The sequence below is a fragment of the Prionailurus viverrinus genome, chromosome A2, assembly GCF_022837055.1.
Source record: "Prionailurus viverrinus isolate Anna chromosome A2, UM_Priviv_1.0, whole genome shotgun sequence".
NCBI lineage: Eukaryota > Metazoa > Chordata > Mammalia > Carnivora > Felidae > Prionailurus > Prionailurus viverrinus.
The window spans coordinates 155,496,350-155,524,283 of NC_062562.1; the positions used below are offsets into that span (position 1 = coordinate 155,496,350).

Here is a 27,934-nt window from a genome sequence, read left to right on the forward strand (position 1 = left end):
CGGGCTCTGTGCTGACAGCTCGGAGCCTGGAGCCTGCTTCGGATTCTGTGTCTCCCCCTCTCTCTGCCCCTCCCATCCTCATGCTCTGTCTCTCAATAATAAATAAATGTTAAAAAAAAAATAAAAATAAAAAATAAAAAGATTCCCTCAAGTTGAAAAGGCACACAAGGTACTAAAAAAATGGAAGATTAATTCTACTCTCCTGTTCTACGTATAGAAATAGAGAGAGGACTTGGATTCCAAAATACCTGACCAAGATGATAATATTGATGATGTCAATAATGATAACACTAATACCTTTTCAACTTACCACTAGTGCAGAAGAACACATGCCAAACGACAGAACCCATCGCAAATTAAGCCGATCTCCAACAATTCCACTGATGAAAAGGCCCTAAAAATAAAGCATGTTTATTTTACAGCTCTGAGTAATGACACAGATGAAAAACAGGAAGATACAATGCAATGCAGGTGAGGGAAACAAAACACTGACATGACTCAAAATTAAACTTCGTTCATAAGCCCAGACTAGCTGTCTCCATCAGTTTCACACACGTTTCGTGAAATGACAGTGGGTTTCTGCACATTACACTGTAAACAAACTCACGTACCCAAATACTACAATCCAGTGTAAACTCTGGTTCTACCACAAGTGGATCCCCATCACTGCCTAAAAAGGAGACTGGAAAACCAAAAACAAAACAAAGCAAAAATGCTAATGAAACAAGCACACAAATATATTTCATTTTCTAGAACAGATTAACTCCTAAGGATCAGCGATGTGCATTCCCACAGGGGTTACACTTAGCCATTTGCATTCTGAAATCAAGATGTGTCACAACGCGTCCTGCACAACAGAAGCTTCTGGGGCACAAGCACTGCCTGTTTAATCTGACCCTTGGGCTTCATGACTTCACGAGGCAGGGAGTGTAGGGGCACAAAGCCAATAATTAGTTGAAGATAAGTACAAACGTTCTGCCTCCTGCTCTCCTCCCACTGAGCGGCAAGAATCAAAATCCGGTGGTCACGGCCGCAAGGCAGACTAAGGAGCCAAGGGCAATACACTGGGTTTCTTCCATTAATATGAGTAAATGTCTTGACTGAAAACCTAAATCCAGGTATAGGTGTTTCGGATACGCCGACTGTATCTACACTAGAGAAAACAGACGGTACGTCTCATCATCGACCTGTCGCTATTTCAAATTTTTTTTTTTTTTCAACGTTTATTTATTTTTGGGACAGAGAGAGACAGAGCATGAACGGGGGAGGGGCAGAGAGAGAGGGAGACACAGAATCGGAAACAGGCTCCAGGCTCTGAACCATCAGCCCAGAGCCCGACGCGGGGCTCGAACTCACGGACCGCGAGATCGTGACCTGGCTGAAGTCGGACGCTTAACCGACTGCGCCACCCAGGCGCCCCTACTTGTCGCTATTTCAAAAGAAACACCTGTAAGCTTCAGATTCTATGTTCTGTAGCTGCCACTCACACGTCTTATGCTACAGACAGTAAAGGGGGTGAAGAAAATCTCTCAATGTTTCAGATGGGGAAACCAATTTATTCTGTGCTATTCTAAATGCCTACATGATGCCTGAAGTGCCAGAAGGACATGCGGCTCGATATAAAGAAGCATGATCACTGACTGCTCGTGGCCCCTTTATCTCCTAAACCTACTGAATCCTAGTGACAGGTATGATCGCAACTCTAGAGAAGAAGAAACTAAAGATCAAAAAAAGGGTTAAATTCCATTTGGAAAACAAATATGACACAGCCAGTTGACTGTGGTAGAGGTGGTCTTTGCACTGGACGATGCTGCTTCTTAACATACACCGTAAAGGCTCAGTGACAAGCACGCCAGGGAGTGCTCCACCCACAGGGGGTGCTCCACCTAAAGCTGAATGACCATGTTATTGGGATTTCCTACTCAAAATGCCCAGGGTGAAAAGTTAGGCTAATTGATCCACGATCTGCTCCAACTGTTTCTACTACTACAGGCTTCCTCTTTGAAGAAAAGATATTCCAATAATTGCCCAAAGAAACACTCAGAGATTACTCTGGGACTTTCACTTGGTGTTTCACATCACCTGGATATGTAATCAAAGGCTTTTTTATAACTGGACACATTTGCAAGAGAGTAAATCAGACCCTGGGAGAAAAGTGCAGACGGCTCACAGTATGCTCCCCGCGGCCTGAGCTCAGCCGCCACCACACAGCTCCCGCAACCAGAGATCCCAGCTGCCCGATCCAAGACGACTACCTTGGACAGAGAATTAGCGCCTGCCATGCTGGTATGGCTCCCAGGACACCACCATCTCTCGGTTCTCCCCCTTTACTGCTGCACCTCTGCCCACGTGCCCATTCTTCACGTCCCCTGCCTCGAGATAACAGAAGCCCCATGGCTCAGTTGTCGCACCTCTTCTTCATCCTCACCTGCTCCTTGGATGATTCCATCCAGTCTCCTAACTGAAAATTATCTAGATGCCAAAGACTCTGAAATCTGTACCGCTAGGCTGAGCCTCTACCTTGAACTCGAGACTCACATAATCAAATGTCTACTCTTCATCCTTTGGGCAATAATAGGTATGTCACATGTAACCTGTCTAAAAGAGACTGCCCCCAAAGCCTACCCCTCCCACCGTCCTCCACTCTGCTATGATACTTCTACCCTAGAGTTGTTCTCGACACCTCTCTTTCTCTTATATTCCACACGCAACAGGAAAAAGAATTATTGGTTCTACCTTCAGAACACAGGTAAAATCTACCTCTTCCCACCTCTGTTACCCCACCCTGGATCTGAGACATCATCATCCTTCACCTCAAAACCGGAAGAGCCTAACCTGTCTCCCTGTTTCTGCCTTTGCCCTTGGTTCAGTCACCCAGGGCAGCAAGTGCACCTGTACAAACACGGGGCAGATCCCAGCACTCGTCTGCGCAAAACCTTCCATGGCTCCCATCTCACTCAACATTAAAGTCAAAGCCCCAACAAAGGGACCAAAGCCCTAAAGGTCTGAGCCCCATACCTTCTCTGGCCTCACTTCCTGTCTCTCTGTTCTAATCATCCAGACCTCATTCACATCAGGTCTTGGCTCAAATACAGCCTCCCACCCGAGGTCTTCCCCAGCCATCCTACCTAAATTACAACTCCCACCCGGGGCTATGTATTCCCCTTTCCCTGCTTTATTCTTCTCCACAGCACCTATCACCTTCACCCATCCTCTTTACTTGCCTATGTACAGCGCCGTGTTACTGTTGGTCCTCCTTTGCTCCCACCCAAGAATGTAAGCTTTATAAAGCTAGGGATTTTTCCTGTGTTGCTCACTGATGAACTCCCACAGACTGGAAGAGTATCTGGCGCATGATAGGTTCTCAGTAAATATTTGTCAGATGGATGAAAAATGAATGAATGGCTGGGTAGATGGATGGGAAGGACACAAAATATAAACTTCAGCAAAACTGAACTCTCCTGGGTCAGGAAACTCTAGAATCCCTTAAACACTTCGTAAGTGTGCAGTCATTTCCATATACGTCTTTCCTCAACCTAAAACCCTCAAATTCTAAAACTTACCACAGCATAAGAGAAGAGGAAAATGGTGTCCAGCGTTCCAAGGAAAAGAGTGGCCTCCTCTGCGCTGGGGAACAAATGGTTGCTGCTCCATATCTACAACAACACAAGAGCCAGGTCAGTCCCCACTGGTACCTGTCAGTCCTTCTCTCTCTCAAAGCACCTGCACCTACGGCCTCTGCCCGCCCTCACAAAGCCCTGGGGAGGTTGCACAGAGGAAATCAGCACTCTGTAGATAAGGAAACACACATGAGAGGGTTTGCAAGGTCAAAGCTATTTGCACAATACGAAAATGTGAGCTGCTTTTTTTCTTCTTTTGCACTGACGGCGCGTATGCAGCGGTGGGTAAAACTCCTCGTGGCTCAGCATGAGTCAAGGCCGTTACGCCAGACCCTACTATTAATCGTATATTCTTTATGGCCATGCTCACAGTTAAAAAAACAAAAAAACAAAAACAGGCCGATTTCACTTAAGAATGTCCTTGGTACATGCTAGATGCTCAAATATTTGGCGAGAAGCAAAAAGTATTAAATTTATTAAATCTGGCCCTCAAGTCCGCTTATCTCTAATATTCTGTGTGCCAGTGCTCGGCACATCCAGGCACCATGGCTGTTCCGAGGAAGAGCACACGTGCAGCGTGTGAAGTACGAGCCACAATACGGTTTTTTTACTTGGAAGAATGACTGACAGAGGAGCCACAGTTATTCAGATTTGGGTATTTGGCAGATATGTCCTCAAAAAAGAACGAAATGATCCTGTCACTTCAAAATCCATTCAAAGTACAAGACAGACAAATGGATCTTAATATAAGCGTACAAAAAGCTAATCGATACAGTTTCAGATTCCACATGGCAACTAACCTTTAAGAAATTGCCACTTGTCAAATTCTGGTGTACTATCAAAGACACATGCCCACAATCAGCTGAAAAAGCTCTTAAAGTACTTCTCCCCTTTCCACTGTGTATCTGTGGAAGGCCAAATTCTCTTCGAACAGTTCAAAGGATCAGATGGCAAGAGACTGAATTCAGAAGCAGACTGAAAATCTACTATCTTCTACTAAGCCACATGTGAGATTTGCAAAAAGGTAAATCAATGTCATTCTCCTCATGAAGTGATTTTTTTTTGTCTTGAAAACTCATTTTTTATAAAATGTCATTTATGTTAACACATTATGGGTTTACTTAATTCATTTAAAAAATAACTAAAAAAGAGATGAGGTGGGTTTTTTTCCAATTTCTCAGGTTTTTAAAAAAATTTTTCAATGTTTATTTATTTTTGTGAGATAGAGAGAGAAAGAAAGAGAGGGAGACACAGAATCTGAAGCAGGCTCCAGGCTCCGAGCTGTCAGCACAGAGCCCGACACGGGGCTCGAACTCACAGACTGCGAGATCATGACCTGAGCTGCAGTGGGGTACTTAACTGACTGAGCCACCCAGGCGCCCCTAAATTTCTCAGTTTTAATTTCTAAAACAGTTTTAATTTCTAAAATATCTATAAATGTAAACCCACAAAACCAAAAACTCTTTGGGGTCCTCAACCCAAAAACTGAGAGAACTCCTAGAATAAATGATTTCTGAGGTGGGTTGTTACAGGAAAGAAATTCTGACTTTAGAATATTTGGGGCGCCTGGGTGGCTCAGTCGGTTAAGCGGCCGACTTAGGCTCAGGTCCTGATCTCACGGTCCGTGAGTTCGAGCCCTGCGTCGGGCTCTGTGCTGACAGCTCAGAGCCTGGAGCCTGTTTCAGATTCTGTGTCTCCCTCTCTCTGACCCTGACCCGTTCATGCTCTGTCTCTCTCTGTCTCAAAAATAAATAAACGTTAAAAAAAAAAAAAGATTTTAGAATATTAAAGAGAAAAATCACAATCAGCAATAAAGAAAAAAAATGCTTAACAGAAAGTAAAATCCCCAAATTATAAAAGAATGCATAAAGTGTGATTCTAAAGGATTGGGACTTATTTCTGTGTGGCTTCAGGCATCAGTCTTGCTCCTTTAACAACACCGCACACGCTGTCACGTAGAGAAAAGAGCAGCCCACACAATGATCGACCGGTATTTCCATGCACTAAGTGGGGCCCTAAAGTTCCCCAATTCGAGTCATTTTGCCTCAGGCCACAATCTTCCGCCCTGATGCTCATTAGGACCCAGGACCAAGCCCTGTTGGGCACACATCAATGTGAGCTAGAGACAGTGGCCTCAAACAGCTGCCCCAAGTTTCAGGAGTCCTTCTTTACTCTCTCAAGAGGTCACCAAAACTCCCTGCAGGTGTGGCTTTCACAAGAACGGACAGATTTCAAATAGCTTTCTTTTGCTTTACTACCAGAATTCAGCTGAAATATACTTTTGATCGTCTACTTAACAAGTGGACCAAAAGAAAGTGGACTTAACAAAAAGAAACCAAAAACAAAAACAAAAAACAAAGTAGGACTAACAGAAAGATACAGAAAATAGGGTAAGAGAACAAGCCTAGTAAAGAAAGTTCCCTTCAACAACAGAAGTCAGACAGACTTGTCAGAAGGATACATACTAGTGAGAAATGGTCCATGCATACAGAGCAAATCACCCAGTGTTTAATGAAATGACTTGCACACGGTGAAATCCCATGCACTGCAGTGGTGTAGCTGAGCTGGCCTGCATGCACATACAATTAACATGGGAACCCCCGCCCCCCCTCCCCCGGCCTGTATGCATGTCGGCCTGTATGCATGTCGGGTTTCCGCGTGTTGTGGGGGGGAGGGGTTGTACTAAGCACCGAGGCACTTCCTGGAAGCATGAAATTGTGTGCGTGGGCGTTTCCTAAGTAAGAATGTTTAGCACAGAGTGAGGGCGAGGCATGGGGTGGGGAACTACTGACAAGAGCTTCCTGAAGTGGTGCACAGAGAATGAGTTAAAGCTGACTTCCGTTCTGGGGTCTGCTCTCTGACCACAGTGAGTGGTATCGCTTTCCGTGAGATTCTGCTGGGGAAGAGCAGCTGTGGATGAGCTTGAGACAGAGTGTTGAGGACACCCTGAGTCCCGCTACCCTCTCCTGGACAGCTTAGACTCAATCACACTGCTCTCCTGGAAGGACTGTACTGTCTGGGGAGGTAAGGCGTTTTAATTTAATAGAACAAAATCTTGCTTACAATTTTCAGTCAAGTTGTCCTCAAATATTAAATTTAACCATTACCTCCTTGCTATCTCTAAACATAGATTTTATGTTCTGTTCCCTATTTTCAGTGTTCATCCGTATCAGTGGGATCCATGATAAATTCTCAGGTGAAGAGACTGTGTGTGCTTAATTCTTTTTGTAAAGCATCTAAGATAGCTATGCATTAAAATGAAAACTATAATAAGTAATTTTTGATGATGCTGTTCAGGACACTTAAATGTTTAACGCTATGTTAGCAAATTATTTTTCAGAATAATTTTACATAAACCCCTGGTTCTTTTTTTTTTTTTTTTTTTTTTTTTTTTTAGTTTATTTATTTTGAGAGGGAGAGAGAGAGCATGAATGAGCAGAGGAGGGGCAGAGAGAGAAAGAGAGAAAGAGAGAGAGGGAGGGAGAATCCCAAGCAGGCTCCATGCTGTCAGTGCAAAGCCCGACACGGCACAATCTTAAGAACCGTGAGATCATGACCTGAGCTAAAATCAAGAGTCAGACACTTAACCCACTGAGCCACTCCAGCGGCCCATAAACTTCTGGTTCTAAGAACTCTTCCCACTTCAGACAAGAAAGCAAGTCTCAAATGGAGGCTAGCGCTGACAGTTACAGACACAGAAGCACAGGAAGAGTGAAAAGTACATATCACCCCAGCTGTTCCACTCCCAGCAGTAGGCTTAAAAAAGAAGAGGAAAGAAAAAAACCCAGACCTTAAAGTGTAAAGAAAGGAATGGAAGGTCAGCACTGCTCTCCACCACAGCAGAGACGGAAATACAAAGATCTCCAGGATAAGTCTGAACGTGACTTCTATATAACCAACCCATCCAAAGTACTTAACCCACAGTTCTGAAAAACCAGAATGGTGAAATCTATTTTAGCAGCAATTAGAGTAAGTAAATAAATAAACACCTAAGCAGAAAAGTTAATACAAGTCCCACAAGAGCTAATAATGTTAACATGGTTACTGGCAATAAAGAGTTAACAGAGCAGGCCTGAGACTGTTCTCCTCAAAAACGCCTACTTGTGAGTTTGGCCCCTGGCTGGCACCTGAGAACTTGGATTTTGGGAGTGTTCCCATCCTTTCCTACTAAGAGTGGTTCACTGTATCTAAACTGTTTGTACAAACAATGTGGTTTACGCTGAACCTTTCCTCCTAGGCGTCTGGAATTTTTGTACATGTCAGGCACAAGGTGCCTATGTGGCCAGTCCCAATAAAAACCCTGGGCACTGAGTCTCTAATAACCTTCCCTGGTAGACAGGTTGTCACAACCTGTTGCTGGGAGAATCACATACATCCTGTACGACCCCCCTGAAAAAGTCCTCTTGGAAGCTCACACCTGGCTTCCTCCAGAACTCAGCCTATGCTTTTCCCTTTGCTGATTTTGCTCTGTATCCTTTCAGTGTAATAATCCACAGCTATGAATATGACTATAAGCTGAGTCCTGTGAGTCCTCTTGGTGAATCATCAAACCTGGGGGTGGTCTTGGGGGCGGCCAAACTCAGTTACCTAAAAAACAAAGGCAGCCTTAGGCAGCATAACCAGAAACTTAGTGCCGAAATCAACTCCTATTGCTCTGTATATTAATCAGACTGCACCTGCAAAATCACATTCAGCACACAGCACCACTACACTACAGTTCAAGGAACCACGCACGTTGGCCTAAATGAGAGAAACTTAGGAAGAAAGGTCTTCTCTGAATATTCAACAGGCTGTCACGCAGCAGGAATCGACCACTACGAATGGCTCAGAAGAAAACCCAAGATCAAAATTAAACAGCAGAATACTTTTCCCTAACATAAGAAAGAACTTTCTAGAAGTATTAAAGCAGAAGGTGAGTGATCATCTTTCAAAATGACAAAGAAAGCATCTATACTGGTTGAGAGGTTAGAGCACATGACCCCTTCAAGGGCACTCCAAGGTTTGTGACAAGTCATTTGATCATTTAGATGTACTCAGGGAGCACACAGCACTGTCAAGACTCAGTGTGAAATCTAACCCTCTATTCCTAACATCTTTCCTTTTAAAAGTTCCTGTTATGGGGCACCTGGGTGGTCAGTCGGTTGAGCGTCCGACTTCAGCTCAGGTCATGATCTCACAGCTCATGAGTTCAAGCTCCACATCCAATTCTGTGCTGACAGCTCAGAGCCTGCAGCCTGCTTCAGATTCTGTGTCTCCCTCTCTCTCTCTGCCCCTCTCCTGCTCATGCTCTGTCTCTCTCTGTCTCAAAAATAAATAAAAACATTTTTAAAAATTAAAAAAAAAAAAAAGAAGACATGCCAAGAATATTAATATGTATCTACAATTCCACATAAGTAGAACTCAAGGTATGTGGTAAAGAATGCATGGAGTGGGGCACCTGGGTGGCTCAGTCAGTTGAGTGTCTGTCTCCTGGTTTCAGCTCAGGTCATGATCTTGTGGTGCATGAGTTTGAGCCCCGCATCAGGCTCTGTACCGACAGCTCTGAGCCTGGAGCCTGTTTCAGATTCCGTGTCTCCCTCTCTCTCTGCCCCTCCCCTGTTCATGCTTTGTCTCTCTGTGTCTCTGTCTCTCTCTCTCCTCTCTCTCCCTCTGAAAAATAAACATGAAAACATTAAAATAATGCATGGAGTGGATTTGTATATTGAAATAGGGTATCGTAAAGAATAGCATCTCCATTCCAACTGGTCATCAAAGGATTCACTTGATCCGTAATGAATTCAAAGAAGTGGATACATACTCCCTGACTTCTAGACTCTTAAGCAAGATACAAACAAATGAAACAATCACAAGGTACCTAAATACTGAGACATTAAACTATGTAACACACCGTACACAGTTCAGATGGGGGGGGGGGGAGGAATTAGTGGAAGCTAGGAAAAAATTTGATAGAAAAAGTGGCATTTTAGGGGCGCCTGGCTGGCTCAGTTGGTGGAGCATGCGACTTTTGGACTCTGGGTTGCAAGTTCAAGTCCCACGTTGGGTGCAGAGATTACCTAAAAAAGAAGAAAAAGTGGCATTTTATCTCGCCACAGAGGGAAAAGCCGGATTTAGATGGGAAGGAAAAAAGAGAAAGAGCCTAAAAAAGAACATGAGCAAAATCTCAAAGGCAGAAATGAGTACAGGTGCTTGTGAAACTCAATTAAAAAACAGTCTCACCAAAACTGTGTCACTTCAAAACGGTGAGAAAGCAGCTGGAGACAACGGTAAGTAAAACAGGTCTGAGTCAGGGCAAGCTAAGAATCAGGCAGAATAGTTTGGATTTTATGCCATAGGAAACAGCCATTTTTCAGAGTCCTAAGCAGATGAATGAAACAAACTAGAAGAATTTCAGAGGAATTTAGGGGTGGGCATGGCTCGCTTCCTGAACCCGTCCTAGCACTTTGTTCCACTTACCTCTACAGGCAATCTAATGGACTTGTTAAAAGCACTTGGGGTCCACTGCTTAGAGATACTGACTTTGACATTGCTAAAAGTTTTTCTTGATGCGTGGAGCAACGAATAACTGCAAAAGAGAAAAGAAATACAGCTGAATGAATAGCAAAGAAAATGGCATTCAATAAAAACCCATTTGTTTTATTCAATTTTAGAATTCTTCTCTTAAAAAAAAAAAAAAAAGTTTTGCTTTATCAACTGAAACAGTCTGCCAAGCAAAAGAAAAACTTAACTGGGGGTGCCTGGGTGGCTCAGTCGGTTGAGCATCTGACTTCAGCTCAGGTCATGCTCTCACAGTTCTCACAGTGAGTTTGAACCCTGCATTGGGCTCTGTGCTCTCCGTCCAGAGCCTGGAGCCTGCTTCGGCTCTGTCTGCCTCTCTCTCTGCCCCTCCCCCACTCGCACTCTGTTTCTCAAAAAATGAATAAATGTTAAAAAAAAAATTTTTTTTTTTTTTTAAAGAAAAACTTAACTAGTCTTCTTATATAAGCCCCTGTGTTCACTCCTAACTTATCCCTCCACCTAGAAGACAGATACGTGATTGATCCCAACCGACTTTAAATCATGGAGGCAGTTCTGTAAAGAATTTTAAGTCTTTAGCAACCACCGGCCCCTTGTTGTTGTACTAGCCACTCAGTAGCTTTCTCTTGAGTCCTGTCTTTTCCTCATATTGATGCCTCCTCTCATCCCCAACAAACGGCTATCCCTAAAAAAAGCATCCAAAACTACCTATCAACTGTTACACAATTAGAGAACCATTTCCTAGTTCTGCCTTAAAACAACCAAACAAACCTATCACATCATTTGTGGTGCCTTCAATAAAGATTAACCAAAGAAAATCTACCCAGAAGAAATCATCAAAACAGCTGAGCCACAGGGTTATAAGTAACATGGCTCCTAAAACCAAACAGCCTGGTTTATATCATCTATGGACCACTAAAGAGAGCCACTGAGGGCCACAGAATCACAAATACTGATGATTCCTTGGTCACGCTCCTTATAATTGTCTCATACAATTTTTACTTTACTTCTCAAGGATGCACAGGGCATATCCTGAACACGTGCATCCTGTGTTCTGAAGCTCCTGGTTTTAGTAAAGAAAGAGTTTCATGTTGAACCACAGTTTCTCAACCGTGGCACTACTGACATTTTGGGCCCTGAAAACTCTCCGTTGTGGGAGGCCAGCCTGTGCACCATAGGGTCTGTAGCAGCATCCCTGGTCTCTATCCACTCCAAGTGGCACCCCTTCCCCCAGTGTGACAACCAAAAATGCCAAACATTTTGGCCAAATATGGGCAAACATTGCCCACGGGGCTACCAAAAAGTACAACAGAAAGAATAACTAGCCAGTTCATAAGCCCATGCCAACTCGTGCATTCAACATAAGCCATGCAGTAAGTACCTCTCCCAAACAAGCAAACAAACAAACAAACCAAAACACACAAGAGAACAGTTTTAGCAATCCATCCACATACCTGAAGAAGGTGAGCAAGAACACAACAACGTGATGATGGCTGAATCGGGAGAACAGAGTTCCTCTTTGAAAAATATTTGGCCAGGCCATAGTCTTCCTGACCTTCCTTCTCACCTCTGACCTCAAAGTTTGGACAGTGAATTATTTACATTATTTCTTCTTTCTGGAAAGACAAAATGCATTATCAACATTACTTAAAATACGCAGTTAATCTAAAAACTGAATTATGTAGACTTATAACCAGTCAGCATATTATCAGGCCTTGAAAAAAATCACATGGGCTAGCTGACACCAGAAAACTAGATTGATAGCTATGTTTTATAACAAGTCCTTAAAAAGAAAAATCCTTGACAAAAGATTGCATACTAACAGAAAGAACTCTCATACAAACTGGTAAGAAAATCACTAATTCAAGGCCAGCTGGCTGGCTCAGTTGGAAGAAGGTGTGACTCTTGATCTCAGGGTTGTGAGTACTTAAATAAAATCGCAGAGGTGCCTGGGTGGCTCAGAAGGTTAAGTGTCCGACTCGATTCTGGCTCAGGTCTTGACCTCACAGTCATGAGATCAAGCCCCAAGTCAGGCTCAGCATGGAGCCTGGTGCTTACTTGGGATATTCTCTCCCCCCCCCCCCCAAAAGAATAAACTTTAAAATAAAACAAAATCTTAAAGAAAAGAAAATCACTAATTCTGACAGAAAAATGAGGAAAGGAAATGAATAGACAACTCAGAAGAAATGAAATGTCTATTTAATTTATCAAATAAAAGCTCTAACTGGTCAGCAATACAAGAAATATTAATTAAGGCAAGAAAACGCTTATATAGTTAAAAAAGATTGTGCTCAATGTAGTTCAAGGTCTAATGACTCCTAAACTTCATATACTGCTGATGGAGGTAAAATGTAGTATTACAGAAGACAATCTGGCCATAGTCATTAAGAGCTTTGACACAAAAATTCTATTTCTGGGGCACCTGGGTGGCTCAGTCAGTTGAGCAGCCAACTTCGGCTCGGGTCATGATCCCACAGTTCGTAAGTTCGAGCCCCGCGTCAGGCTCTGTGCTGACAGCTTGGAGCCTGGAGCCTGCTTTGCATTCTGTGTCTCCCTCTCTCTCTGCTCCTCCCCTGCTCACATGCTGTCTCTCAAAAATAAAGATTAAAAAAAAAAATTCTATTTCCAGGGACCTATCCCTAAAGAAATACAAGATGCATTCAGCTCTATTAACAAAGGTAGCTTTCACAGTATGTCAAAGAAGCTTTTTTATGTTAAAGAAACGAACTTTGTGTCAGTCATAAGGAAATGGGTAAAGAGGCAGGGCCACTCCCATGCCCTCTGTCTCCACCGCTTTCTCTCACTTCTCCTTGGTTCTCTCTGAAAGCCGCATCCATGCTCCAATACCCAAGAATTAAGCACAGAGTAAGCATCTAAAATTTAATGTCTCCACTTATAAGTCTGCAGAGACAACCTGAATATGCAATTAAAAGAGGAATGATTAAATAAACTATGGTATATCCATAGAGCTGAATATTTTATAATCATCTGACATGAAGAATTAAGGCTTTTTAGTGACATGAGAAAATGGCAAGTGAAAAAAGGAAGAAATGGGGTGCCTGGCTGGCTCAGTCAGTAAAGCGTATGACTCTTGATCTTGGGGTGGTGAGTTCAAGTCCACGTTAGGCATAGATGACTTGCAAAAAAAAAAAAAAGTTAAGATATGACTTATAAATATCAACTCAACTCTATGTTTACATAATATTTACAAATAAATAGGGAATACACTAGCTCTCTCTGCGTAGTAGGATTATGGGTAATTTTAATTTTCTAAATGCTTTCCTAAAAAATCTACAATAAAAGTATATATTACTTTTATAATCAGAAGGGAAAAACATCCACAGCATTGGTAAAGTCTTGTAATTCACTTGCTTATTAAGAAAAAATAAAGTGAAATTAACAAAATGACCTGTATGCTACATGTACTGCAATAGTTGAGGTAGGAGACAAACTCAAGAGCTCCCAATACTGAAATTAGCAAGTCACAGGGCTTTGCTTTCAAGGCTGTGTGCCTTGTAACTTCTATTAGACTCATGTTTTCACCAGCCAAAGTTTAGGAGAGGTAGCCAAACCGTAAATGCTGACAGACCCACCAGTTGGCCATTCCTGAAACTTTTGGATAAAAGGTATAAAGGTGAGGTGGTTAGATATTATAGCTGTTTGACTTACTGGCTATAAGCCTCTGGACACGCCAATCTCTATGAATCGCATGTGGTAGTCTATAAAATGTCCTGTCTCTTTTGAGAGTTATAAGACTAAAATAAACAATGAATGTAAGTAAGGTATTATTAAGATAATTATTTTAGCCACTGATCTGCCCAGGATTAATCAAGCCCACAGCAGAATGTAGCTAATTTCATTTAACCTTTCTCCCTGAAAAATGTTCACAAAATAATGAGCCGAGTAGGATTTTAAAATTCCACTTGCAAAACGTAATAAACTTTCTGTCTGTAATTCCAGAAAGTTACAAACCCGAGAGCTATTAGTGTTACTGCTAAATTTACCTCCATCCCCTAAATTAAACATGAAACCCAGTGGAACTCAAAGCTTTGTGTAAATTGTAGCTCTTTGAACTGAACACATACTTTCACACCTCAAAACAGTATGCTGATAAGAGTTATGAAATTCAGTAATTTCTCAGGTAAAATAATTCCAAAAATGTATGCTCCAACAGATTGGGATTACATTGCTTTGGCAATAACGGTTGTGTATTTCAAGGCTCTGCAGTTACACTAATAACTTTAAATGACTACCGAGCTGTTTGAGACCATCTGGATTTCATTTCTAATAAACCACCTTTTCCTTAGTTCCGTGACATGAGAGAAAAAGCTTAATAAGTACACCAGGAAAATAGTTTTAGGTAATCACCTGCTGCTGGCAGGATGCCATTTAAAATGAATACTATTATAACATCTGGTCCTAAGTAATTACAATAATTAATAATAATAATACCTTGCACTTATATTCTCTACATCACAGAAGCGATTTCTAATCATCTCTGAGCTCTGTGACCCTGGGAAAGTGCTGAGAGTTTTTGCCAAGTCTGAATCCATCAAGCACACTCTACTTTCTGAAGACCATTTTCTTTACTGCTCTAAACACAGACTGAACAAATGTCTAACATTTTCCGAGTGTATGTGAATGCTGTCATAATTAATAAAACCAAAATTCATTTAAGTACTTCTAAATTCAAAGTAGTTTATCATTTTAGCATTTTCTCAATGGATACTGAATATACAACTATCACATGAGAACAAGAATTAGCTTTTAAAAACAAAACGTACTAAAAATAAGATCCCTGCCATCAAAAAGGGTCCAGAATCACTGAGCCATGCTCACTCCTTTTCAAAACGAGTTCATAATCATGAACTCATCTGATTTGTGATGAAGCTTTTTTGAGCCCCAGAAGGTCACGCATACAAGGCAGTTTCCAGAATGAGACACTCCGCATTGTGCGATCAACGCTGAATAAAAGACATGGAACGTGTCCAGATGGAAGGTAATCTCCCCCTTATAAAACAATGCCTTGGAATACAAAGCGTTCCAAAACTGTTACTTTCTATACATGTTCAGAGCCCATTTCAACCCCCCAGCAGTAAGAGTTCAGGCTGTCCTGTACCAGGAATGCCGTGGGAGACACGGACTACAAAGCGGAAGGGGGAAGGCTGGTAGGACAGATGGCCCGCGGAAAGCATCTCGGCCCCCACGGCCACGTCCTCTGACCCAGTCCTCACCCTGCCCCAATCAGCTTCTCTGAGCTCACGCCGGGGGCTCTACTGCCCGCTGCCCCTGAGCCCTGTCACCGACTGACCTCTCGGCACTCCGCTGTCACTACAGACAGCGCTTGCCCCGCTTGTCTTCGGCCACTGCTTCGGTCTCCGCGCAATATCCTGGTGGCTCATCTATCACTCCCCAGTCCTCTTCACCACCCATCTTTTCCTCTGTAATAACCCACAATTTTGTAGAGGTTTTCCACAATAAAAACCCCATCCAGTAACTACATCACCTCCCCCAGGCAGATTTCAAACCCCCAACTTTCTTCCCTTCCAGAAAACTCCCTGCTCTCCTACTTCCCACTCACCAGTCATTTTACCTCAGCAAAGCTCCCAATTCAGTCACCTCACCATTTTCCCGTCATCCGTTACCCTCCTCTTGTCCTCAGTTCCTTCTTCACTAACTTAGAATCTATCCAACTCCCTTATGGGCCTTTTTTTCTTGCCTCTGTCCACCTACCCTGTACCCAAGCGGCTGCAGTTTGCCGGAGAAAAATCACACGGGCGGGCTGATTTCACTTTTTAGATTCAAAACCACAAACCTCAAAGGGCATGCAACACTGCCCAGCATGACTACACTTCCCTAATGATTCTGCTCTCTCAACCTCTAAGACAATTCCACACTTCTCTCGTTAAAGCTCCAGCACCCCTCTCTCTCAACCAGCGCGACGCCCAGAACAATGGCTCTAACTCGGACCCTCCAGAGTTCCCGACAGTCCAGCCAACTGTCCAATTGATATGCCTCAGGTACCTGAAGCAAGATGCTTCACTTCCTCCCTCAAAACTGATTCCTCCCCCAGGACCCCCCACCTCATAAATGATACTACCATTCCCCCAAGTTGCCCAAGGTAACCAGGACTTATCCTTCATTTTTCCTTTTCTCTCTCTCAGCTTCCACAACCAACCCGTCACTAATTACCTCCAAAATACATCCCAAAGTATTCCTCCTCTCTCCATCCCCACTGCCACCACCAAGATTAGCCACCCATCCCCCACCAAGCCTACCCCTACAGCCTTCTGCAGGGTTTCACCATTTCTGTGTCTACCCTGCCCCCAACTCATTCTACACACATCGGCCAGAAATATATCTTAAGACATAAACCAGCTCCCACCCTCTGCTTAAAACACACTGATAGCTTCCCAAGACTCAGATAAAAATACAAAACAATTTGCCATGCCCTTCAAAGCCTGAATACCCCAGTCCTCTGTAGTAAAATGGGAAGGTTAAGGGGAGGAGAGCAGTGAACTGGACACCTGTGGTTTGCAAAAGGAGGCTAAGGATGAAGGAGGTGACTGCCTGAGCAATGCCTTTTGAGAGAGTGGGTGTTTCTTTTTTAATTGTTTTATGGATTGTCAATAGGTCATGCATGCATAAGGCAGAAAATTCAAAAGACATCGAAGGGGTACCATAGAGTGAGGTCTCCCTCTCTGATCTCATCACCCCGTGCCCTTACAGGTTTCTTTGCATCCCTGCAGAATACATGCCTGTGCATCCACTCCAGGCATAGCTCCTCACTCACACATACACAAAGGAGCATACGACACACTATTCTGCACCGTTTTCTTTTCTTCACTTATCAGAGGTGGGAGATCTGCCCCTATCTGCACCTACAGGGTCACCACATGCCAATCTCCCACCGGACATCTGGGTGGTTCCCCATCCTTTGCCACCACGAAGCTAGCCACACTTCGACACAGCAAGGAGCTAGCCCATTTCCTTCCTCCCCACCCTCGCTACGACATCCCCACACCGAATTCTTTTCTTGTCCCTGAGCCCTTCCTTGCTTGGGGTCTTTGCATTTGCTGTTCCGCTGCCTGAAATGCTTTTCTGCTGGTTCTTTGCGAATGGTTTGCTCTTTCCTTTTCTTGGCTCATCCTCAAATCATCTCCCTCAGTGGTGTGCCCTGATCGCCCCGTCTACAATGGCCGGGGCCGTTACTCAGTTACCTGTCTCCCCTCTGTCTCTGCTTCTTCCTTTCATAGCATTGTTCCCAATCAAATTATCTGGTTTAACGGTTTACATGTGTGTTGTTCGGCTGTAAGCTCCACAAAAGTAGCGGCCTCATCTGTCTTCAGTCCACGGCTATAGCCGTGGCACCTAGTAGAGCATTTAGGATGATCCATAAAGATTTTGTGCACGAATGAATTCTTTGACCATAACCAACACCAAATACTCTCAAGGCACCAGGCACTGTGCTAGGTACTTGCCTTGCGTTACTGTATTTAGTTCTCACATCTTATAAATAAGAAAACAGATTTTATAAAGCAGTATCTCTTAACAGAGGAAGCGAGCATTCAAACCCAGACCTGACCCTAGTCTCTATGCTATACTATATAAGAAAAAAGGCTAAAATATCTGAAGTTGGGTAAAACATAGCGATTAGAAATATCTCACCTTAAGCTCAGAAGTATAAATCCTGAATGGGGAAAAAAACAACCCACCTATTAGTAATAGTGGTTACACTATTACTATACTCAAATGAGAAGGACATTAGATGGGCAATTACTTCACTCTTCAGACTTCAGTTTCTACATTTGCAAAGTAAAAAGATGGTGTGTACTAAAACAGAAAAAGGTAGCTGGAAGAGTAATGAATGCATAGCTGAGTTCAATTATTTTGACAGTATTGTGTGTGTTGTAATTCAGCACCTCAATGTTTGACACAAGTAACTTTTTCATCCCACATCATCCCATTTGAAGCCATTTATCTGTACCACACGAATCCTTTCACTCAGAACTCAAGCCTTCTATAATTTTTGTCTCTTCTTAAGTTGTTTCATTACCACAGATGTAAAGTACCTAGCACTTCCCTGTAAAATTCTCTTGTCTTATTCCAGGCTTCCTAAAACGACCTTCTTCCTACCCATTGTAAACATATTCCAAAGACAACCAGTTTCAAGATAAAAACCTTTCCCTCTCGGTGTGCCTGGCTGGCATGTGACTCTTGATCTTGGGGTCTGGGGTCGAGTTCCACATTAAGGGGTAGACTGTACTTAAAACAAAACAAAAACAAACAAACAAACAACAACAGCAAAAACAACTTTCCTTCTCCTAAACGAAAGACTCATATGCCAGTTAATGGTTACTGCTGCGACATTTCATTTTATCAGTGGACAAAACAGAACCTTCGATAATACACTTGATTCTGACATCTAGAAAGAAACAACACGTTGCACCGACTTTAATTTAATAAAATTACTGTTTCAGGGTCATTTTCTAATGAAAATGAAAGGCCGAGGTGCCCGGGTGGCTCAGTCCATTAAGCGTCCGACTTCAGCTCAGGTCATGATCTCACAGTTCATGAGTTTGAGCCCCGCATAGGGCTCTCCACTGTCTGCAAGGAGCCTGCTTCGGATCCTCCATCTTGCTCTCTCTGACCCTCCTCTGCGGTCTCTCTCTCTCTCTCTCTCTCAAAAACATTTTTTTTTTTTAAAAAAAGGAAACGAAAGGTCAACAGAAGAATTATGTTCTTTGAAACCACATGTGACCCACAAAAAGGCATTAAAGTTGGAGCTGGAACCATAGATCCTCCACTTAATTAACTTCTCTGAGCCTCGATTTTCCTCATTTAAGAATTAAATTAGGGGGCGCCTGGGTGGCTCAGTCAGTTAAGCATCCGGCTTTTGGTTTCAGCTCAGATCATGACCTCATGATTCATGAGTTCGAGCCTCGCATCCGGCTCTGAGCGGACAGTGTGGAGCCTGCTTGGGATTCTCTCTCTCCTCTCTCTCTGCCCCTCCTCCACTTGTGTTCTCTCTCTCTCTCTCTATCTCTCTCTCTCTCTCTCTCTCTCTCAAAATAAATAAACTTAAAAAAAGAAAAGAATTAAATGAGATAATTTTAGAGAGTTCCTAATATAGGAACATCCAACAAATGGCAAAGAAATAATTCAGCACCAAGACACTGAAGAAAGGCAGCAACTGGGAGTCAGATTTCACTCACCCCAGGAACATACTCTTCTCCCTACAAGCATTCAGTCACAAGTTACCATGAGATCATCTACAATCTTATACTTCAGGAAACGCCAAAAGCCCTGTAGCCACGTTCCCATTATCCCCTGTCAAAAGTGAGAATAAACAGACCACATTCTGCAAATAAGAATCCTGAGAGAATGACGAATACGCAATGTGACCAAATTCCTTGACTGAGGCCACAGCAGTTAGCAGCATACAAAACCCAGCTATTCCACTAAGACCCTCCCTCTTTGGCCTCGGTGCATCTTTTCCAAAAGCCTGCCTTCCTTCGCACCCTACCTGGAAAGCATCCCTTCACCCGGTCGAAACTGCAGCCCTTTTCCGGGACAAGAGCCCTCGTGGCGCGCGGCCGGGCCCTCCTCCCCGCGGGGGCCCTCCCGGATCCTCCCGCTCTCCTGCCGCTGGGGTCCTCGCCGGCCCCGCCCGGCCCCGCACTCCCGAGACCGAGGAGCCGGGCCCGGGCCGGAGGGGAGCGGCGGCCCGCCGGGCCCTCGGCGCCACACCCACCGGCCGCCCCCACCCGCACCCGCACCCGCACCCGCACCTCCGCATCGCGCTCCCGTCCCCTGGAAGCCCCTCGGACCACCCTCGCGGGCGGCGCCCGCACACCTCGCCCGGAGCCGGGCGCCGGCCCCTCCTCGGTCGCGCCCCACGCGCCGCGGCTCGCGCACCCGAGACCGCGCCGTCGTCGCCGCGCTGCGGCCCACTGACCCGCTCGCTCCGCTCCGCTGCCCGCAGCCCGTCGTCCCCGCCGCCACCTCACCCGCGCCCCGGCAGCCAGGGTTTCCGGACGCTCACGTGACCCGCCCCTCCCGGGGGCATGCTGGGAGTTGTAGTCCGACCGTGCCGCTTCACCTGCGAGACGCCTAGGTGACAGCGGAAGGGAGAGGGAAGGCGGGGGGGGGGGGGGGGGGGGGGGGGGGGCTCGGTGAACCTGGCTGTTGGGCTGGCGGACGGATGACGGCCAGGAGTGTCAGCTGGAAAAAGACAGTGAGAGATAATATATAATGATCTGGGCAGAATTGCTATATAGGGCATCTTTTTTTTCCAGAAAAGCTTTATTCTGTTCTTTGTTTTTATAGAAAGTGACATGCTGCTAAGTTTGCTACTGACCAGGCATCAGGGCGTAAGCTTTAGACTTTTATTTAAATTAATTAAACGCAGTGACCCATGCAGGCAGGGCCATTAATCTGCCTCTGCCATTCACCTTCTGCACTCCACCCCACCCACCCAAACAAGTAAATGAGTGTTAAGATCCTGACAGCCTCAAACTAAAATTAAAGGCCTTAAAAGGAGGCAGGACTTGGAAGTGGAACCTTCTAGTCTCCTGGGCTCTTTCACCTGTTGGGGGAATATAATTTTTTTTTTTTTAATATCCCAACCAAGAAAATTTCTCTACAAAGATAGAGAAAGAAAAGTTTTACTATTGGATAAACATTAAACCAGAATGTGATGCTCATCATGATCTAACAGATTGCAAAGACAGAAAGGAATCTCCCGCATATACAGCCAAGCAGATACAACCCCTTACATGCATGTTCTCAAATAAGCAATCACTAGCCCTCAACTGAGAAGACCGGGACAGGAACTTTTGTCACGTATAGTTGGTCCAAACTTTATCATGGCAATTGGGGAGACTGCCTGAATTGGCTTATCCAAAGGAGAAACAGACTTCTCATACCTCTAGGACAAGAGATAGTGTTGCAAATTGGAGCAAGACGCCCACAGAAGTTAGGCTTTTAGCCTCCCAGAAACTAGGAAACTGGAGGACTATCGTCCTGGATGTTTATATTTCAAGATGGCTCCCGGGTCCTGGAAAGTTTCCTGATATGAGGCTGGCAAGAGGTTATTTAGCCATTATGAACGGCTATACATCTATTTGAAAGGGACAAAGGGCAGGGTGGAGGTGAGAGTTCTTATTTCCAAGGGAGACTTAAACCTCTTATTTTTAATTTGTATTTGCCTTTACAACAAGGCAGTTGTAGTTCTGTTCCCAGTCATCTGAGAGTGTGGCTGGGAAAATGTGATATCAGGGTGAGCAAAAACAAATTGCCCCAACATTTCACTTTTATTTTTAAAAATATTTTGTGGAGGGGCTCCTGGCTGGCTCAGTTGGTGGAGTGTTCAACTCTTGATCCCGGGGTTGTGAGTTTGAGCCCTACGTTGGGTGTAGAGATTACTTAAAAATAAAATCTTGGAGCGCCTGGGTGACTCAGTCGGTTAAGTGACTGACTTTGGCTCAGGTCATGATCTCACAGTTTGTGGGTTCGAGCCCTGCATCACATTCTGCGCTGACAGCTCAGAGCTTGGAGCCTGTTTCACATTCTGTGCCTCCCTCTCTCTCTCTCTGTCCCTCCCCCACTCACCTCTGTCTGTCGGTCTCTCCCTCTCAAAAATAAATAAACATTGAAAAAAGTTTAAATAAAATAAAATCTTAAGGGGCACCTGGCTGGCTCAGTTGGAAGAGCATGTGACTCTTGATCTTGGGGGCATGAGTTTGAGCCCCGTGTTGGGTGTAGAGATAAATAAAAAATTGTTGTTAATCTTTAAAAAAAGAAACACACACACACACACACACACACACACACACACAGGGGAACATTATTCAGCCTTTAAAAGGAATGAAATTCTGACACACGCTACAACATAGATTGTGTCCGTGGGATAGAGACACATTGAAATAAGCCAGTCATAAAAGGACAAACAGTGTATGATTCTGTTTACATGAAGTGCCTAGAGTAATCAACATGATAGGGCGAGAAAGTAGAATAGTGGTTACCAGAGACCAAGGGGGAAGAGAAATGGGAGTTAGTGCTTAAGGGGCAGTTTCAGCCGGGGATGATGCAAAAGTTCTGGAGATGGATAGTAGTGAGGGTTGCACAATTTGAATATATTCAATGCCCTTAAAAATGGCTAAAATGATAAAGTGTATGTATTGTGAAATATATATGTGTGTGTGTGCATAAATGTATGTATGTGTGTGTGCAGAGGGGGTGAATAAGATATCACCTGTGTCACCACCACCCAGGTCAAGAAGCCCACACCACACTCTTTGCACTTATAGTCATGTTGATGGAGAGGGGTCAGAATAGGGAGAGGCAGAATCTCTCTCTCCTTAACTTCCACAACCACCTAGACATTTCACTCTTTGATTTCTACTTCTAGATGTTCTCCAAGTACCGGGTCTGAGTCAGCTGACTTTTTTTTTCCTTTCCCCATAACCATAACTGGAAGAAGAAACCATTTTGACATCTAACCTCATTGACATGAACATCAAACAGGCTTTATTTCCTGCCTTCTGCCCGTACATGGTGGTGAATCTTGACGGATATTTCATTTTCAATTCACAGACATATGACAGTGGCTCTCAAAGTGACAATGTGCAGCAGCAGCTGGCAGTATCCTTTGTTTTCTTGCTCTACCTGCCAGCATTGGGTGTTATGTTACTCAAAAAGAGAGGTTCCTGAAAAGTGATGTGTAAATGGAATACGGGGTAAGATAAATTATAAAGGTTTCCTGAAGGAATCATAGAAAGAAGTGTTCTTGGATAGTGAATAAATTGTCCTCTATTTCAGTGCTTCTCAATCTTTTTAGGCCTCAACCCCCAGTAAGAAATACATTTTATGGGGGTGCCTGGGTGGCTTAGTCGGTTAAGCGTCTGACTTCGGCTCAGGTCATGATCTCACAGTTTGTGGGTTTAAGCGCCACATCAGGCTCCATGCTGACAGCTCAGAGCCTGGAGCCGGTTTCAGATTCTGTGTCATTCTCTCTCTTTCTCTCTCTGCCCCCCCCCTCTCTCTCCCTCTCAAAAATAAATAAAAGCATTTAAAAATTTTTTTTTAAAAAAAGAAAATATGTTTAAAAAAAAAGAAATACATTTTACGTCAGCCCAGCACACACATGCATGTATTCCACTGGTCCACGCATTGCACAAAACAGTACTTAGCCTGACTGCGTGACTGCACGAGATATATTCTGAAATTTTGTCCTAGGTTCCTCTGTGAAAATGCTGGGTGCAATCCACAAAAATTGATTTCGTGACTCATTAATAGGTCTCAGCCCCCAGTTTGAAAACACTACACCAGTTTAAATATTTTATCAATCTGGATGTTTCCGTTTTGCACAGTGTAGCTTAACTGCCGACGCCTTGCATTCTGCATCGTGGAGAAAATCTAGCGCCTAAGATCTGAGGGACAGCGACGTTTCCAGACACTGTGAGGGGAAAAGAGTGAGGAAAACTCACCTCAGCTTTCTGCGTCTACTGCCAGCAGGAGACTGAGAAACTCTAGGTTTTCTCAGACCTAGAAATTAACCTTTGTTCTGTGGTGGATTTTTTGAGAGAGAGGAAACAAATGTTTGTTTGTTTCAGCTCTTTCTTCCCATGCAAACTCAAAGTTGTTTTGGTTTTTTAATCTTTTTGGACCACCTTCTTCCTCTCAATTGCCCCTCAGAAAGTTATTCAAGTCCACAAAACAATCAAATGACTCAAGATCCAGGTCCCTGTTCTCCTTGACATTGCCGTTCTCTCCCCCGGCCGCCCCCCGCGCCCCCCCCCCCCCCCGGCAAAACAAGGGACCCAAGGGAAGGGGGGGGCGAGGGCTGCAAAAGAGAAGGGGAGTGGAAAGAAGGAACGGGGGCGGCTGAACAGGTCGTGGCTGAGTGAGCCGGCTCGTCCTTCCCGTTTGGCTTTGCTAGGTGACTGGGTGACGGAGGTTGGCCGGGAAGGCTGACTTGGCGCGGGGTGTGCTGGCCGGCGCCTCGCCTTTGCCTTTGCGCTTTGTACCCAACGGCGCGCGCCAGCGGCCGCGCTCAGGTGCGGTGGGAGGGTCTGCGCTCTCCTTTCACTTTCTCCGGTCGCCAAAGCGGACACCTGGGGACGGAACCACAGCTCCCACCAGGCCAGCGAGGCAGGAGGACCGAAAAGGAAAGCTCGGAGAAGAAGTGAACATTACCTGCTAGCAGAGGTGAGGGAGCGAGCCAGGTAAGCAACAGGTGGACCAGGAAGGTGAGGGTTACAGGATGCGGGATGAAGGGCACCGGCGGGGGCGGGGGGGGGGGGGGGGGGGGGGGCACCGCTCCTTCCTCCTTGCGGCGCCGCAGGCTTGGGTGAAGAGGGCTTCTGTGGAAACCCTGAGGACTTACTTGGGCAAGGGGGCCGTGGAAGCAAGATTCCAGCTCAAGTGACAGGGATATGACACCGGAAGTAGAAGGGCCTCATTTGAAAAGCCAGAAGGAACAAAGAAAGGGGTTTCATCGTGGCTTTTGTCTGCTGGGTCATTTAGCCATAGGTGACTTCAGAGGTGTCCGAGAGAGGTATGGGATCCTTCTTCATCCGTTTAAAGCTCAGGGTTTTCCCAGGCAGGTGACGAATCTGTGTGCTTTTCAGTTTCTGTGATGATACAGACTTGTCCTTTTCGGGCTTTCGAGAAAACCCGAAACTAAAACGGAAAGAAATGGAGAAGGGTGCTATAAGGCAGGAACAGTCTGAAGCCAGTCAAATCTAATCGCCAAATGCTATCAGGTTTCGTGTACTTTTACGACACGCTGGAGGAGGAGGAGACCCAACACAGCACCATGTGAAGCACAGGTGAAAGGCCCAGGGATATTTGCCTTGAGGGGATGTGCTTGCTGCTTCGAATATCTGACGGGCTGTCATGTGGGATAGGAATCTGCCAAGTCCGGGCACAGCACGAGGGTCAACAGATGGAAACTCCAGAGAGATAGAATTCAACCCCATGTAAGTTAGAGCTGGGCATGCCAAATGGGCTTTTTCAGGAAGCAGTGAGTTCCTGGGGATCAAAGATATTAAAGCAGAGGTGGATGCTGCAGCAGAAATGCTGAAGTGGGAATCAAGTTTCAGGTGAGGGATTGTGTTGGTCAGCACTTCCCAAACCAGACGGTCATCAGAATCACCTGGGGAGTGTTTGCCTGTGCGTGTGTGTGTGTGTGTGTGCGCGTGCACACATGTGTGCAGGTGTTTAACTATATTTAGCAGATCTGGGATGGTCTCCAGGAATATATATTTTTAATTATCCCCTCCAGATAGTTCTGCCATAATCAATTACTTAGGGAGCCACTGTCATTAGAAACTTTATTTTTTCCAGTCTATAGTAAAATATGCTCTAAACACTTGAAAACCATAGTTTTCATTTGGGTTTTTTTTTTTAAGTTTATTTATTAAATAATCTCTTACTCCAACATAGGGCTTGAACTCACGACCCTGAGATCAAGAGTTGCGGGCTCTACCAACTGCGCCAGCCAGGTGCCCTGCATAGTTCTCATTTTGAAATAGTCCCAAAGCCTTAATTTCCTGGTCAAGGAAACCAGAAGAAAAGGCCATGTCACTCTTCCCCAAACTGACTTCCTGTCAGATCTTGTCTGCCCTTGTTGCTGGTTGCCTGGGCGTTGAGTCTTCCATAGCTGGGAGTTTTGCTCCCCATGCAAAGTGGAGATAGGATGACATCTAGGCATGTCCTCCAGCTGATGAGTGGCAGGTAGAGCACTCCCGTAGGCATCTCCTCTGCCATCCTCCTGCTCTGGGCACTTGATGGAGTGTGAGGCACTTCGCCTCAGTGACTAAGATTTCAGTCAATCCTGTCAGCTGAGAGTGTTGCTTATGTGCTGGGCCCAACAGACAATGGCAGTTAAATCTCTACATTCTAAAGTAATGTCAACCCACCGAGGGCAGGTGTGGGCTTGTGGGGATAGCTCCCTTGTACCTGACCAGTAATTAATGTCCTTCTCCCACAAGAATGCTAGTGCCACGAAAGCAAGAACCTCCCTTTCTCTTGTCCCGTCCTGCATCCTGAGTCCCCGGCTCCTGACCGAACAGTGCCTAGCTCACTAAAGAGAGACTGAATTCCTACTTTTCTTCCTAGGTCCGTTCTAGGTGGCAACAGCCATGCAATTCTCCAGCTCATCCAGGGCAGCAGATGAGAATTTTGACTATTTGTTCAAGATTATCCTCATTGGGGATTCCAATGTGGGGAAGACGTGTGTGGTGCAGCATTTCAAATCTGGGGTCTACACGGAGACGCAGCAGAACACGATTGGGGTGGATTTCACTGTGCGCTCCCTTGAGATCGATGGCAAGAAAGTGAAGGTCAGAAGGGCATGGGGTTGCCGCCACCTCTTTTATTTATTTATTTATTTTTAATTTTTTTTTTCAACGGTTATTTATTTTTTTGGGGACAGAGAGAAACAGAGCATGAACGGGGGAGGGGCAGAGAGAGAGGGAGACACAGAATCGGAAACAGGCTCCAGGCTCCGAGCCATCAGCCCAGAGCCTGACGCGGGGCTCGAACTCACGGACCGCGAGATCGTGACCTGGCTGAAGTCGGACGCTTAACCGACTGCGCCACCCAGGCGCCCCGCCGCCACCTCTTTTAGCTAGAGTTCCTAACACTGAAACACATGCCTGAGGAATGAAAGACTTAAATATAAAACATGAAATCATAAGAGTACCAGAAAAAAAAAACCACATTGGAATATTTATTATTGTGGAATGGGGAAATCAACCTTTTTTTTTTTCCTTAGAGAGAGAGAGAGATATAGAGAGCACGCACGAGCAGGAGAGAGGGGCAGAGGGAAAGAGAGATAATCATAAGCAGGCTCCACACTGAGCATAGAGCCCAATGCAGGGCTCGATCCCATGACCCTGGGATCATGACGTGAGCCGAAACCAAGACTCTGACCCTCAAACGACTGAGCCACCCAAGCGCCCTGGAAATCAACCCTGTAAGACAAGAACCCAGAACTCATGAAGGAAAAGACTGCTTAATCAGAAATATCTAAAGGACAAATTTATACATCTCTATGTAATGCTATAAAGGTCAAATTGCTGAGTGTGGAGTCAGTTTAAGATTCTCTCTCTCTCTCCTTTTGCCCCTCCCCACACTCTCTCTCTAAAATAAAACATTTTTTTAAATAGTAAAAATAAAGGCCAAATTTCTACATCCACAAAAATACCATAAACAAGAGATGCATAATAAACTGGAAAGAAATATTTGCAAATATGGGACTGACAAAGGGCTAATTTCCTTCATGTGAAAACAGAGTCCCAATAAATATCTAAGAAAAAGACCGACAACTAAATATAAAAAGTAGGCAATCCACAGACTGGACACAAATGCCATTTCATAAATTCAGTAAGAACTAGCTTGGAAATTCCTTACTCATAATTTAAAAAGTGAAAATTAGAATAACAGTGAGATATTACCTTTTGCCCATTTGATTAGAAAAGATCAGAGAGTGTTGGTGACAATGTAAAGCATGATCTTGTTTGGGATCTTGATTAAACAAAAACAGTAAAAAGACATTTTGGAGACAATCGGGAAAATTGTAATGTGGTCAGGTATCAGATAATACCAAAGGGTTATTGAAAAGTTGACCAGCAGCGATTGTGGCGTGCTCGCATAAGAAAACGTCCACTTTTTTAAATGTTTAATTATTTGTGTGTGTGTGTGTGTGTGTGTGTGTGTGTGTGTGTGTGAGTGTGTGACAGAGAGAGAGAGAGAGAAAAAAAGGGAGAGAAAATGAGGGGGGAGGGAGGGGT

The 27,934-nt window shown here is 44.6% G+C and overlaps 2 protein-coding genes across 10 annotated transcripts in view; one reads left to right on the plus strand and one right to left on the minus strand.

Annotated features, from left to right (window-relative positions):
- SLC37A3 (solute carrier family 37 member 3) overlaps positions 1-24,577 on the minus strand; it is a 58,717-nt gene extending 34,140 nt beyond the window's left edge. For 2 of the 5 annotated variants that reach the window (XM_047834117.1, XM_047834116.1), the window contains exons 1-5: positions 24,523-24,577; positions 11,588-11,749; positions 10,074-10,182; positions 3,564-3,656; positions 311-394 (exon numbers count right to left, since the gene is read on the minus strand). In XM_047834117.1, the coding sequence (XP_047690073.1) occupies positions 311-394; positions 3,564-3,656; positions 10,074-10,182; positions 11,588-11,676 (375 nt within the window). In that variant the 5' untranslated portion in view covers positions 11,677-11,749; positions 24,523-24,577. Of the gene's footprint in view, positions 1-310; positions 395-3,563; positions 3,657-10,073; positions 10,183-11,587; positions 11,750-19,924; positions 19,994-20,051; positions 20,156-24,522 lie in introns of those variants that run through there. The other 3 variants (XM_047834108.1, XM_047834114.1, XM_047834115.1) reach the window with 3 other exon arrangements.
- RAB19 (RAB19, member RAS oncogene family) overlaps positions 6,457-27,934 on the plus strand; it is a 28,927-nt gene continuing 7,449 nt past the window's right edge. The window contains exons 1-4 of one of the 5 annotated variants that reach the window (XM_047834122.1): positions 6,457-6,644; positions 22,731-22,873; positions 23,507-24,361; positions 26,259-26,482. In XM_047834122.1, the coding sequence (XP_047690078.1) occupies positions 26,282-26,482 (201 nt within the window). In that variant the 5' untranslated portion in view covers positions 6,457-6,644; positions 22,731-22,873; positions 23,507-24,361; positions 26,259-26,281. Of the gene's footprint in view, positions 6,645-22,730; positions 22,874-23,180; positions 24,362-24,572; positions 24,694-24,727; positions 24,968-26,258; positions 26,483-27,934 lie in introns of those variants that run through there. The other 4 variants (XM_047834123.1, XM_047834121.1, XM_047834125.1 and 1 more) reach the window with 4 other exon arrangements.